This window comes from Vombatus ursinus, unplaced genomic scaffold, assembly GCF_900497805.2.
Source record: "Vombatus ursinus unplaced genomic scaffold, bare-nosed wombat genome assembly UNPS02000582.1, whole genome shotgun sequence".
Classification (NCBI taxonomy): Eukaryota; Metazoa; Chordata; class Mammalia; order Diprotodontia; family Vombatidae; genus Vombatus; species Vombatus ursinus.
Window position 1 is genome coordinate 10,464,645 of NW_020940360.1, and position 12,635 is coordinate 10,477,279.

A 12,635-nucleotide genomic window follows, 5' to 3' on the forward strand; every position below is an offset into this window, starting at 1 on the left:
ACAGTAAAGGTAAGCAGTTGGAGCAAAATTTATTATGCTTCAGCTGAAGTAAAAAAAAACAGGGGTAGCAATCCTGATCTCAGACAAAGTAAAAGCAAAAATAGACCTAATTAAGAGATAAGGAAGGAAGCTACATCTTGCTAAAAGGTGCCATAGACAATGAAGCAATATCAGTACTAAACATATATGCACCAAGTGGTATAGCATCCAAATTCTTAAAGGAGAAGTTAAGCGAGTTACAGGAGGAAATAGAAAATAGACAGCAAAACTATACTAGTGGGGAATCTCGGAACTTGATAAATCCAACCAAAAAATAAATAAGAAAGAGACTAAAGAAGTAATTAGAGTATTAAAAAAAATTAGATATGACAGACTTTTGGCACGATTTAGACATAAAGGATGACACCATAAGCAAATTAGAAGAGCAAGGAATAGTCTACCCATCAGATCTCTGGAGAGGGGAAGAATTCATGCTCAAACAAGAGATGAAGAGCATTACAAAATGTAAAATCGATAATTTTGATTATATTGTTAAAAAGCTTTTGTACAAGCAAAACCAATGCAATCAAGATTGGAAGGAAAGCAGAAAGATGGGAAACAATCTTTATAGCAAGTATCTGTGAGAAAGGCCTCATTTCTCAAATATATAGAGAACTAAGTAAATTTATAATAATATAAGTCATTCCTCAGTTGATAAGTGGTCAAAGGATATGAACAGGCAGTTTTCAGATGAAGAAATCAAAGCTATCCAAAGGCACATGAAGAAGTGCTCTAAATCACTTTTGATTGGAGAAATGCAAATTAAAACAACTCTGAGGTACCACCTCAAACCTATCATATTGACTAATATGACAGAAAAGGAAAATTATAAATGCTGGAGAAGATGTGGGAAAATTGGGACACTAATACATTGTTGGTAGAGTTGTGAACTGATCCAACCATTCTGAAAAGCAATTTAGAACTGTACCCAAAGGGCAACCAAACTGTGCATACCCTTTGAACTAGTTAAATACCACTACTAGATCTGTATCCTAAAAAGATCATAAAAAAGGGAAAAGGACCTATGTGTGCAAAAATGTTTATAGCAGCCCTTTTTGTGGTGGCAAAATATTGGAAATTGAGGGGATGCCCATCAGTTGGAGAATGGCTGAACAAGCTGTGGTATATGAATGTAATAGAACACTATTGTGCAATAAGAAATGATGAACAGTTAGATTTCAGAAAATCCTGGAAAAACTTGTACAAACTGATGCAAAGTGAAATGATCAGAACCAGGAAAACATTGTACATAGCATGAACAACATTGTGTGGTGATCAACTATGAATGACTCAGCTCTTCTCAGTAACACGATGATTGAAGACCAAGTACAAAGGACTCATGAAAGAAAATGGTATTCATATCCAGATAAAGAACTGGTGGACTCTGAATGCAGATTGAAGCATATTTTTTTTACTTACTTTATTATTCTTTCTTGTTTTTTTTTTCCCTTTTGATCTGGTTCTGAAAATGAATGCTAAAATTTTCTTGACATGTAACTGGGGAAAAAATAAAATACTGTTTAAAGAAAAAAAAAGTTGAGTGCCATACATATTTTACCCCTTCTTGTGAAGGCTGAACGATGTTCAGATTGGGTGCCCTTGAGCAATGTCATATATATACTTACAGGTTTGTGTAGTATAGACACAATCAACTATGAAGTAGCACCATGAAATAGTTCTGCAAGTCAGCAGACTTGTATAATTATCCTGACCCTGCCAATAAGGAGCTGTGTGGTTTGCGACAAGTCACTTTAACCTTGTGGCTCTTAGTTTCTTCACTGGAATTTCAGTTACAACATTCCATGAGTATATAAAACCATTTCTACTAATGTAGTTACAAACCATATGATAGAGTTTCGGCTTATTATTGGTATTATTGTTGTTATCGTTACAGTCATTACTTGTTGATAAAAGAACAATAATGAACATTACTGTTTGGTGGCAAAGTTGTGTTAAGAGATGCTTAATAAATGTTTGTTGATTTGCATTGGTAATTAACACCCAGTGGTGAAGTCAAAAAGGCACTGAATTTGTAATCATAGGACTTGAGTTCAAATTCTGGCCCTGTTATTTACTCTCTATAAACTTTAAGCAAGGAACAACTTCATACCTCTGAGTTTTAGTTTCCTTATGTGTAAAATAAATGAGGGGTTGGACTAGATGAGCTCTTAACACCTAATTTAGCTCTAGATCTGTGATCCTAATGAAATAAAAAAAAATTAATAACAGATAGTATCATTTGAAACCAAAACAATTGAAGTGACATAAAATCTCAATTAACTGTAGCAAGTCTTTAAGCTCTAAAAATTGTTGGAAGAGAATAGGAGATAGAACAGTGAATATTGCTTTTTTAGTTAATTTCCTAGTTTTATCCTATTTTTCATATGTAGGTCAGTGGAAGTTGAAGAAGGTTAATTTTTATTTACCACAGGGAGGACGCAGGTCTCAGAAAAGGCCTTTTATACCAAAACACTTAATTCTTTTTCTTTCTGCTTTCCACCGATGAAAGATAAAAGGTTGCCAGGTACCAGTCTTAAGAGAATGGAAGATTGCTGAATTCAGGCTAGCAATTTGCATTGTTGTCAGAGGTGATGTTTGTTGGCTGTCTCCAGAATAGAAGGAAAAAGTGCCATAGGCTAAAACTGGGCAGGATTCCCAGTCATCTAGGATCATATCTTCACAGCATGATTTTTGTTATTTATCTTGAGAGCTTGTAAATTCTTGGAGCCCTTAACAGACATATTCTTAAATAGTATTATAATAATCAGAAGACATAAATTATTTTAGATTATATATGTTTTTTAGATTATGCATTCCACAAATCTCCTATTACTAGTAAGTTTTTTATTAAGCACATGAAAGCTTAGGTTTTAAAATATTTTTTCTGTATATTCTGTTTTCTGAGATGCTTAGTAGGAACCTTTAAAATGAATGAGGTCTGGATTATTAACTGTCTTAAAGGATGATTGAAACCAGTATTTTTCTGTCTGCCTTCTAACAGTTCCCATCTTGTGTTTTGATGATGTGGAGCTACCCCGCTTACTTGGCCAAGTTCACATAGAGAAATTTTTCATCTTCCTGGAGGGAGAAAGATAATCCAAACAAAATTGCATACTGATCTCTCATCAAAATACACTATCTAGTTACTTTTTTGTTTCCATTTTGGTTCATATTAGTGGACTGGCAAACCAAGAAAACCAATTCAAAAGGAACATTAACCTTTAACCAAAGGAATTCCTTGGGGCTTTCTTTCCCTGTTTTGTTGAACCAGGTTCTGACGAATGATAAGTATTTGGATAACCTATTAATCCTTGTGGGTTAAAGATATTTTTATAACTATAGAAATGAATTCTATGAGTCAATTCTTGGTCTTAGAGTAAATCACATTTAATTTCTCATAATTGGAAATAGAAAATGGAAAACTAAGTATGATAGAGGTCAAATTATTTTACAAAAAAGCAATACGATAAAAAATTATTCTTTTATTTTTTTCAACTTTGTCCTAGAATCATAGTTCGGTTTTTTTTTTTAAACTCATCTAAGATCAAAACAGGAATGGTAATTTTTTAAAAATGAGAACTCTTATTTTTTCTTGTTGTTTAAGGCAGTTTTTTTTTTTAAATTCTTCTGGTTTGAAATAATTAACTAATTTTTTTACTCTTTAGGTTTGAACTATTGAATGTCAGTTGAGATTTGTTTCATGATCTAATGGGAACTGTTTAGAAAGGAGGACAATCTGCCAGAAAGTAACCAGGAAGTTACTTTCTTTCCTCCACTTCATCTTTGATACCTGCATTTAATTTTTGGAGGGTAGGGATGTGGGTTTTTTGTTTTTCTAGTTTTCTGTGCTGATCAGCTTAATAGTATAAAAGAAGTGTAGTATACCTTTGCTTAATCATGTAGATGATTCGTCAGCACATATGGTGAGCAGCTACAACACCACCAACACCAACAGTAATAATAGTGAGCATTTATGTAGTGCTCTAAGAAACAACATTTCTAAACAGATAATCTGCTTCTGTTGTTCTCTATAAGCAAATAAACACAATAAAGATTACATATAGATCTTAAGGACAGAAATAGAAGAAGGAATAAACATAATAAATTCTATTTCCTCTTGGTAGTTATCTAAGAAATCAGAATTCTTACTTGCAAAGAAACCCATGACAGCTTACTTGGTAGCTTTCAGAACTACTAAAAGTTCTTTATACCTGGAAAAATACTGAGTTTTTTTTTCTTTTATTTTTTTAGGAACTACAGGAGGAATTGAATAAAAATCTATTTGACAATCTAATAGAATTTCTGGGAAAATCTCACTTGGAGTTTCGAAAGAAGTCAACAAACTGGAACTATCAAATAAAATCCAGAGAAATTCCTGCTGCTGCTATTGTTCTAGGTATTTCTAATTCATTTGTTGGCATATATTTTAGGAACAAAAAAAAAGCATAATGGAAACCTTGTGCACAATTTATCTCTTTGATAACTATTTGCATGAGCAATCCATAAAAAGAATTTGAGGTGAGATTAGTTTATAATACTCAGGTTCATGTTAATTTCTAGGAAGGCCAAGAAAATTTACTTGTTATGGTTTCTTCAGCCAGTAACTTCCTTAGACTATGTTCTATGAGTATCTGCAATACAGGTTTGACAATGTGGAAATTAGTCAGCAATCTTGGTGGAATAGAATGACAGGTATCTTGGATTCCTGGACTCTGTTTTCAGCTCTTCTGTTGAATTTATCTTAATTTGATTTCTCTGTGCCTCAGTTCTTTGATCTTAGTGAAGCATGATGGTCGGACTAAAGGCAGCAAGGTGATAGAGCACTAAGCTTGCAGTCAGGCAGACTTGGGTTCATATTTAGCCTCAGATTCTTACTAGTTGTGTGACCCTGGGCAACTCACTTAACCCTGTTTGCCTCAGTTTCCTCATCTGTAAAATGAGCTAGAGACAGAAATGGCAAACCACTCTAGTATCTTTGCCAAGAAAACCACAAATGGGGTCATGAAGAGTTTGACACAACTGAAACAGCTAACAGCAACAACAACAGATGGTTGGACTGTATTAATCTTGTTTGCATGAAATAAGATTTGGATGAATTGTCTATAAAATGATTTGATTTATTATTTATCCTTATCATGGCCTCTGGTTCCTAGACTTAACCCTATTATCTCAGTTTATCTCCCCTGTCTGGCTTTGTTTAACCTCCATCCTTCTTAATGCTTTATTAATTTCTTAATGCTTTACTAGATGCTACCGTAGGAACTCTTGGCTCCTCTTGATCTTTCCAAACTCCTAATCTGCTAATCCTTGTTCCTTAATAATCAACATCATTGACTTCCGCTTCCGGGAGCCAAGATGGTGGGGTAAAAAGGTAGTCGCTGTCACCCTCCCCTGTCGACCTCTGAAAACCCAGAAAATATCACCCCAGAAAAAATCCTGGAACAGCTGAACCAGAAGAAAGATGGGGTGCAGCAGTGCAGTAGTCCAGGTAGCTAGAAGGATTAACGGGAAAGGCCCCTCTTACCCTGGGGGAAAGGGAGCAGTATGAAACTTTAGCACACCAGGAGGAGATTCTGGTGCCTCGGCATTCTATAGCAAACGGGTCTTCCAGTGCCTCAGCAAAAATAAGGGAAGTGGCACTACAAAGGGTCCCAGGCGGATAAGCACCCACCAACTCAAAAGCATATGGAAGTGATTATTGATAAATCAAAAAAAATTAATAAAAAAATGTGAAAAATGTAATCACCATCATTATCAAAGGATATAAACAGGCAGTTTTTAGACAAAGAAATCAAAACTATCTGTAATCATATGAAAAAATGCTCTAAATCACTATTGGTTAGAGAAATGCAAATTAAAATAATTCTGAGGTACCACCTCACACCTATCAGATTGGCTAACATGACAAAAGGAAAATGATAGATGTTGGAAGGAATGTAGGAAAAAATGAGATACTACGCACTGTCGGTGGAGTTGTGAACTGAACCAGTTGTTCTGGAGAGCAATTTGCAACTATGTCCAAAGGGCTATAAAACTGTGCATACTTCATTGATCCAGCAATACCATTGCTAGGTCTATATCCCAAAGAAATTTAAAAAAAAGGGGGGGGAAAGACCTACTTGTACAAAAATATTTATAGCAACTCTTTTTGTGGTAGCTAAGAATTGGAAATTGAGAGGATGCCCATCAATTGGGGAATGACTGAACAAGTTGTTGTATATGATTATGATGAAATATTATTGTGCTATAAGAAATGACGAGTGGAATGATTTCAGAAAAATGTGGAATGACTTACGTGAACTGATGGAAAGTGAAGTGAGGAGAATCAGGAGAACATTGTATATAGTAATAGTAATATTATATGATGATCAATTGTGAATCACTTAGCTATTCTCAGCAATACAGTGATTCAAGACAGTCCTAAAGAACTCATGATGAAAAATGCTATTCACTTAGTTGTGAATTTTGGGGCAGCTAGATGGCGCAGTAGATGGAGCACTGTCTCTGGATTCAGGAGGACCTGAGTTCAAATCCGGCTGTGTGACCTTGGGCAAGTCACTTAACTCCATTGCCTAGCCAAAAACAAAAAACAAACAAAGAAAAAAAATGCTATCCACCTCCAGAGAAAGAACTGATATTGTCTGAATACAGATTGAAGCATACCTTCTCTCTCTCTTTCTCTTCCTTCTCTTTTTTAGTTTGAGTCTTCTTGTACAGAATGACTAATATGGAAATGTTTTCTATGATTGCACATGTATAATCTCTATCAAATTGTTTACCATCTCAGGGAGGAGGGAGAGAAGGGAGAGAGGGAGGGATAGAATATGGAACCCAGAACTTAAATTAAAAAAAAACAACACATTAAAAATTGTTTTAACATGTAATTGGGCAAAAAATAAAACATCGTTTAAATAAATAGTCACCATTGTCTAATTCTCCCCTTCTGCTCCCAGGTTCTTCAGAGTTCAGGGAGATAGTCATCGAATACAGTTGAGTTTGCCTACCTTAAGCCTATATGGTGAAAAACTTCACCTGGCCTTTTCCTACCATTGACTCTCTATTTCTTTCCCCGAGTAACTTCCAAAACATTTCCTTTGTTCTCAAGTGTCTAACTTCACTTCTATCCCACACAGTGATAGCAGATGACTAAGCCTCTTACTTTACTTAAAACATTCTAGTTACCATAGCTTCCTTCTTCTGTTTATCAACACTTCTTAGTATCATCACCAGCCCTTTCCTCATTCCTTCTAGTCACAAATGAAGAGTTATCCCAATTCTCTGCATCAGATTGGTCAACTCCTATTATCCCCTGGATCTCATACCCTAGATCTCATTCAGGACCATTTTTCAGTGGTTAGATCCTCTCATGCATCTTCAGTTTTTCTCTTTCCACTTGCTTCTTTTCATCTGACCCCAGAATGATTGAGTCTCCCCAATCCTAAAGACAAAGAGTCCTTTGAACCTTCTATTCCATGTAGTTACTGTGCCATCTTTTTTCTTCTCTTTACTACTAAACTTCCTGAAAAAATTACCTACTCATTTTCTTCTTGAAAAAATTGACTTCATTACACAGTCTCTTTCTAGACCCTTATAATCTGGCTTCTACTCTTACCATTTTATTGAAACTCCTTTTTTTCACATTAATAAAGTGAGCACATTAATGATTACTAAGTTCATTGCTGTTATTTTTCTGTCACACTCCGTGCAGTCCTGTCTGAAGTATCCCACTTAATATAATCTTGTCTAGGGGTGGGAAACCTGTGGCCTCAAGACCACATGGTGGCCCTTTAGGTCCTTGGGTATGGCCTTTTGACTGAGTCCAAGTTTTACAGAATAAATCTTTTTATTAAAGGGATTTGTTCTGTGACATTTGGATTCAGTCAAAGGGCCACACTGGAGGACCTTCCCTACCACTGATCTTGTCCTTTGGCTTCAGAAATACTGTATTCCCCTGGTTCTTCTCCTACCTTTGTAAATAATCCTTTTCTGTCTTTTCTTCCTGACTCCATAACTTATCTGTTAATCTGCTGTCTCCATGCAGAAGATTCTAAAATAAATATTTTCAGACTTGACCTCCCTTCTGGGAGCAAAATTCATGTTTCTGTGTCTTAGAGGACATTCCCACTTGTATGTTTCACCCAGCATCAGCATCTCAGACTTAAGATTTCAAAAACTGAATCTTGTTCCCCTCAACCTGTCTTCCTGTCAGTACTGCCATTCACCCAATTTCTCCTGTGTTTTTTGGAATCCATCACATTGTTCTTTTTCTGCTGTAAGTTCCTTTTCAGTCTCCTTTAATGAAGTATTATATTCTTTACCTTTCTGCTTTGTGACCAGGGTGCTGATCTTCTGTATATCTATATCCATATCTATATAGACATATAGACATTTCTATGTGGAACATGGTAGAATAGATATGGATATGTTTATATGTATATTGGTATATATGTATATTTATTTACAGATGTGTATATATAGACGTGTTATATTTATATACACATATGTGTGAATATGAATGCCTATATATGTACATGTATATTTATTCCCTTAGAGATTTCTTCAATTCCCAGGGGTTTAGTTATTATCTCTATGTTGATGACCCCCAAATCTGTAATTTATCTCCTGGACTCCAGTCCTATGTTAGCAACTACTTGTGAATATCTCCAATGAAAATAATGCAAAACTATTATTGTGTTCCCCTCACCCCTCTCTTCAACCTTTCCTCTTTCTATTGAAAGTACTACCAGACTTCTTATCTTCTGGATTTACATCCTAGAAGGTTGTCACTTCCCGTATCTGTCTGTTGTCAGGTCTTTTTGATTTCTACCACCACTACATCCCTCAAATTTATCCCCATCTTTTTCCACTTCTACAGCTTCAACCCTAATTCAGGCCATTGTTACTTCTTGCTTAGACTATTTTAATAGCCTCCTGGATTCCTTCCCTTCTCTATTCCACAGTTGCTAAATTGATACACCTATTGGAGTACCATCTAGTTATTTAATTCCCCTACTCAAAATTCTTCAGCAGCTCCTTATTGCAAAGATAAAATACAAAATCTGCAGTCTGTCATTTAAAACCCTCCATAATATGGCTGCCACCTACTCTGGTTTTATTTCATGTTATTCTTCAGACTGACCTGCTAGCTGTTTTTTAATAAGACATTCCATTTCATAGGAACATGGATGTACAACTTAAAAGGCACCTCAGAGGTCATTGAGTCCAACCCCCTCATTTTACAGACAAAGAAACTGAAACCCGGAGAGGTTAAATGACTTGCCCAGTAGTAAATATCTCAGGCATGTTTTGAACTTGTCTTCCTAATTCCAAATGTAGCATTCTATCCATGACAATACTTTGCCTTTTCATCTTTGCTCAGGTGGGTGCCCTACGTCTGAAATGCCCTCTTTCCTCGCCTCATCTTAGAATTGCTAGTTTCCTACAAAATTCAGCTTAGGTGTCCCCTCTAATGTAGGGCCTTTCTTGATTGATGTCGGGAAGACTCATTTTCCTGAGTTCAAATCTGGCCTCAGACACTTACCAGCTATGTGATTCTGGGTAAGTCACTTAACCCAGTTTGCCTCAGTTTCCTCATCTGTAAAGTAAACTAGAGAAGGAAATGGTAAACCATGCCAGTATCTTCGCTAAGAAAATCCCAAATGGGGTCACAAAGAGTGGGACACAGCTGAAAAATGACTGAACAGATGAGCATACGTACATACAAACATACATACATATATATAATACACACATATATGTACATATATGTCTCTGTTGCATTTTTTTTTGCTTATCTATGTACTTATACTTCCCAACTAAAATATGATGTTAAAAGAACCCTTTTGTTCTTATCTTTGTATCACTAGTACCAAGTATAATCCCCAATTTACAAAAGGTTTGATTAATTTGAATTACTCTACTCTAAAGACTTTGAATATGACTTGGTGATAAGATAGTGTGCCCGTTGTCCTACATTAGCACAGCTAGCTTCAGATATGGTTATTCTCAAGGTGGCCTGAGTGTAATGGATTTTTCATCCATTTAAGTCAAAGAGGATTTTGATCTACCTCAGTGGAGGGACTACTTTAAAATGTATTGTCTTTTAGTTGTCTATGTATTTGTCTTATCACCCAACTAACCTATTTTTATTGTGAGAGCAGGGACTATACCTAACTTTTTATGTCTCCCCCAGAGCCTAACATTTAGTACATGTTTGGTAGATAAATAAATATGCTTTAAGTTGCCCAATAACAAACTTACTTTATACATATTCATTTAATATAGTGCAGCTAGCTAAGTAATAAAATATTTTTGTCTCAAGTTTTTGTTCCTTCTTTGTATATCTTTCTTTGAGAGTATTTTGAGATTCTGGTACAGACAGATAAGACTGCCTCTAGGTAATCCAGTATTGTTGTGAAATCTTGTGGATCACTTTGTTAAAAAAAAAATCTATTAGCAGGAATGTAGTTTTTATTTCTTTGTAGTTCATTTGACATGTTGAGTCATTATTATTGATAAAAAAAATCTGATATTGATTTTTTTCCCCCTACAGGTGTGAATGTAACAGATCATGATTTAATATTCAAAGGTCTAACTGAGATGCTCAAAGATACAGTTACTCCATATGTTGTCTCATTGCAAGCTAAAGAATGCCCAGGTAATGTATAAATATTGTAATGACTTATGGTAACTGGTTTAAAAGATATGATAGCATTCTTAGAGTATATATTCTAAAAGTTCTCTCAAATCTGGAAATAATTTTCCATAACATAGTGATAATAAAGAGGAAGGGACACGTTTACATATTTCCTTCTCTCCTTCTTAGTTTCGTTCTTCCCCTACTTCTGTCAGCCAGGGGAAAATAAAGCTGACTTGGGCCATGTTGAGGTTTTCATTCTCCCAGAATCCTGTAAATGGATTAGGTCTACTTTGTTCAGTAAACATGGATACACACACACACACACACACACACACACACACACACACACACACACACGTACACACACACTGACTAATTAGAGGGAGAACAATCTAAAATACTAAAAAAATCTAATTTTTTTTCTTTTGTACTGTTATAATCAAATAGATAAAATTGCTAGAATTTGGCATAACAAAATGTTAACCAGTGATGTCTTTAACTCATTCTTAAAGTTTAATGAATAGATATTTTACTTTAGAATACTCCCATCTACCTAATATGGATCTCAACACCTTCACTTCTTCTTTGGGGGGAGTGTGGGGGGAGGGTGAGGCAGTCAGGGTTAAGTGACTTGCCCAGGGTCACACAGCTAGTAAGTGTAGATTTGAACTCAGGTCCTCCTGACTCCAAGGCTGGAGCTCTATCCACTGTGCCACCTAGCTGCCCCCGCCTTCTCTTCTTAATAGGTGGGCTGAGAAGAGCTGATAAGGTTACTAAGTTTATCACACTGTTGCCACTGTGGTGATGATCTTTTTCATATTAAGCTAAGCTTAGAAACCAATATGAACTACCTAAATGAGCCATTTTCAAAACTTTTCTAGCCTGATAAGACTGCAGACAGACCTGCCTTGATAGTGTAACCTTTGAGAATCCAGCATCACTTCCGTATCACTGTGAGACTCTAGAACAGGGGTGGAGAACCTGTGGCCTTAAGGTCCTCAAATGCCGCCCTTTGACTGAATCCAGACTTCACAGAACATATCCCCTTAATAAAAGAAATTGTTCTATAAAACTTGGACTCAGTTAAAAAAAAACAAAAGCCCACACCGAAGGACCTAGAAGGCCACAGGTTCCCCATCCCTTCTCTAGAATAAGACTTTCATTGAGGATAGACTAGAAAAAGTTATTCTTGGTTGTTAGCCTATATCTTTTGCCTTCTGGAATATTTATTCCAAGGTTTGTGCTCCTTTCTGTGGCTGCTAAATCATGTGTGATCTTGACTGTGGCTTGAATTCTTTGTTTCTTGCTTCTTGCAGTATTTTGTATTTGACCTGGAAGCTCTGGATTTTGTCTGTTATGTTCCTGAGATTTTATAGTTTGGAATTTCTTTCAGGAAATGACTGGTAGATTCTGTTCTACAGTGCTCTTCGATGCTAAGAGATCTGGACAATTTTCTTTTAAGATTTCTTGTAATTTGATATGTAGGCCCTTTTTTTTTTTTTTTTTTTTTTGGTCATAGTGTTCAGGTAGTCCAGTGATCCTTAAAATTTTTCCCCAATTCTGTTTTGTAGGTCAGTTGGTTTTGGATGAGATACCTTATATTTTCTTCTATATTTTCAATCTTTTGACTTTGTTTTAATATTTCTGGCTGTCTCATAGCGTCTTTGGCTTCTATTTAGTCCATTCTAATTTTCAGGGAATTTGTTGCTTGGGCAAAGTTTTGTATCTCTTATGCCAAGCTTTTAATTCCCTTTTCAGTTCTTTCTTCCATAGCTCTCATTTCTTTTCCAGTTTTTCCTCTAGCATTCTCATTTCATTTATGAAAAGAATTTTTTGAACTCTTTTAAAAAAAAACAAACAACTATTCATTCATCTCTCCAGGAATTCTAGCTGAATTTGCGCCTGAATTCTGTGTGTGTGTGTGTGTGTGTGTGTGTGTGTGTGTGTGTGTGTGTGT

At 35.7% G+C, this 12,635-nt stretch overlaps 1 protein-coding gene across 3 annotated transcripts in view; it reads left to right on the forward strand.

The window, feature by feature from the left end:
* Positions 1 to 12,635, forward strand: part of ORC3 (origin recognition complex subunit 3) — a 123,637-nt gene that overhangs the window by 22,210 nt on the left and 88,792 nt on the right. For all 3 annotated transcript variants that reach the window (XM_027856217.1, XM_027856233.1, XM_027856226.1), the window contains exons 4-5: positions 4,291 to 4,435; positions 10,592 to 10,696. In XM_027856217.1, the coding sequence (XP_027712018.1) occupies positions 4,291 to 4,435; positions 10,592 to 10,696 (250 nt within the window). The remainder of the gene's footprint in view (positions 1 to 4,290; positions 4,436 to 10,591; positions 10,697 to 12,635) is intronic.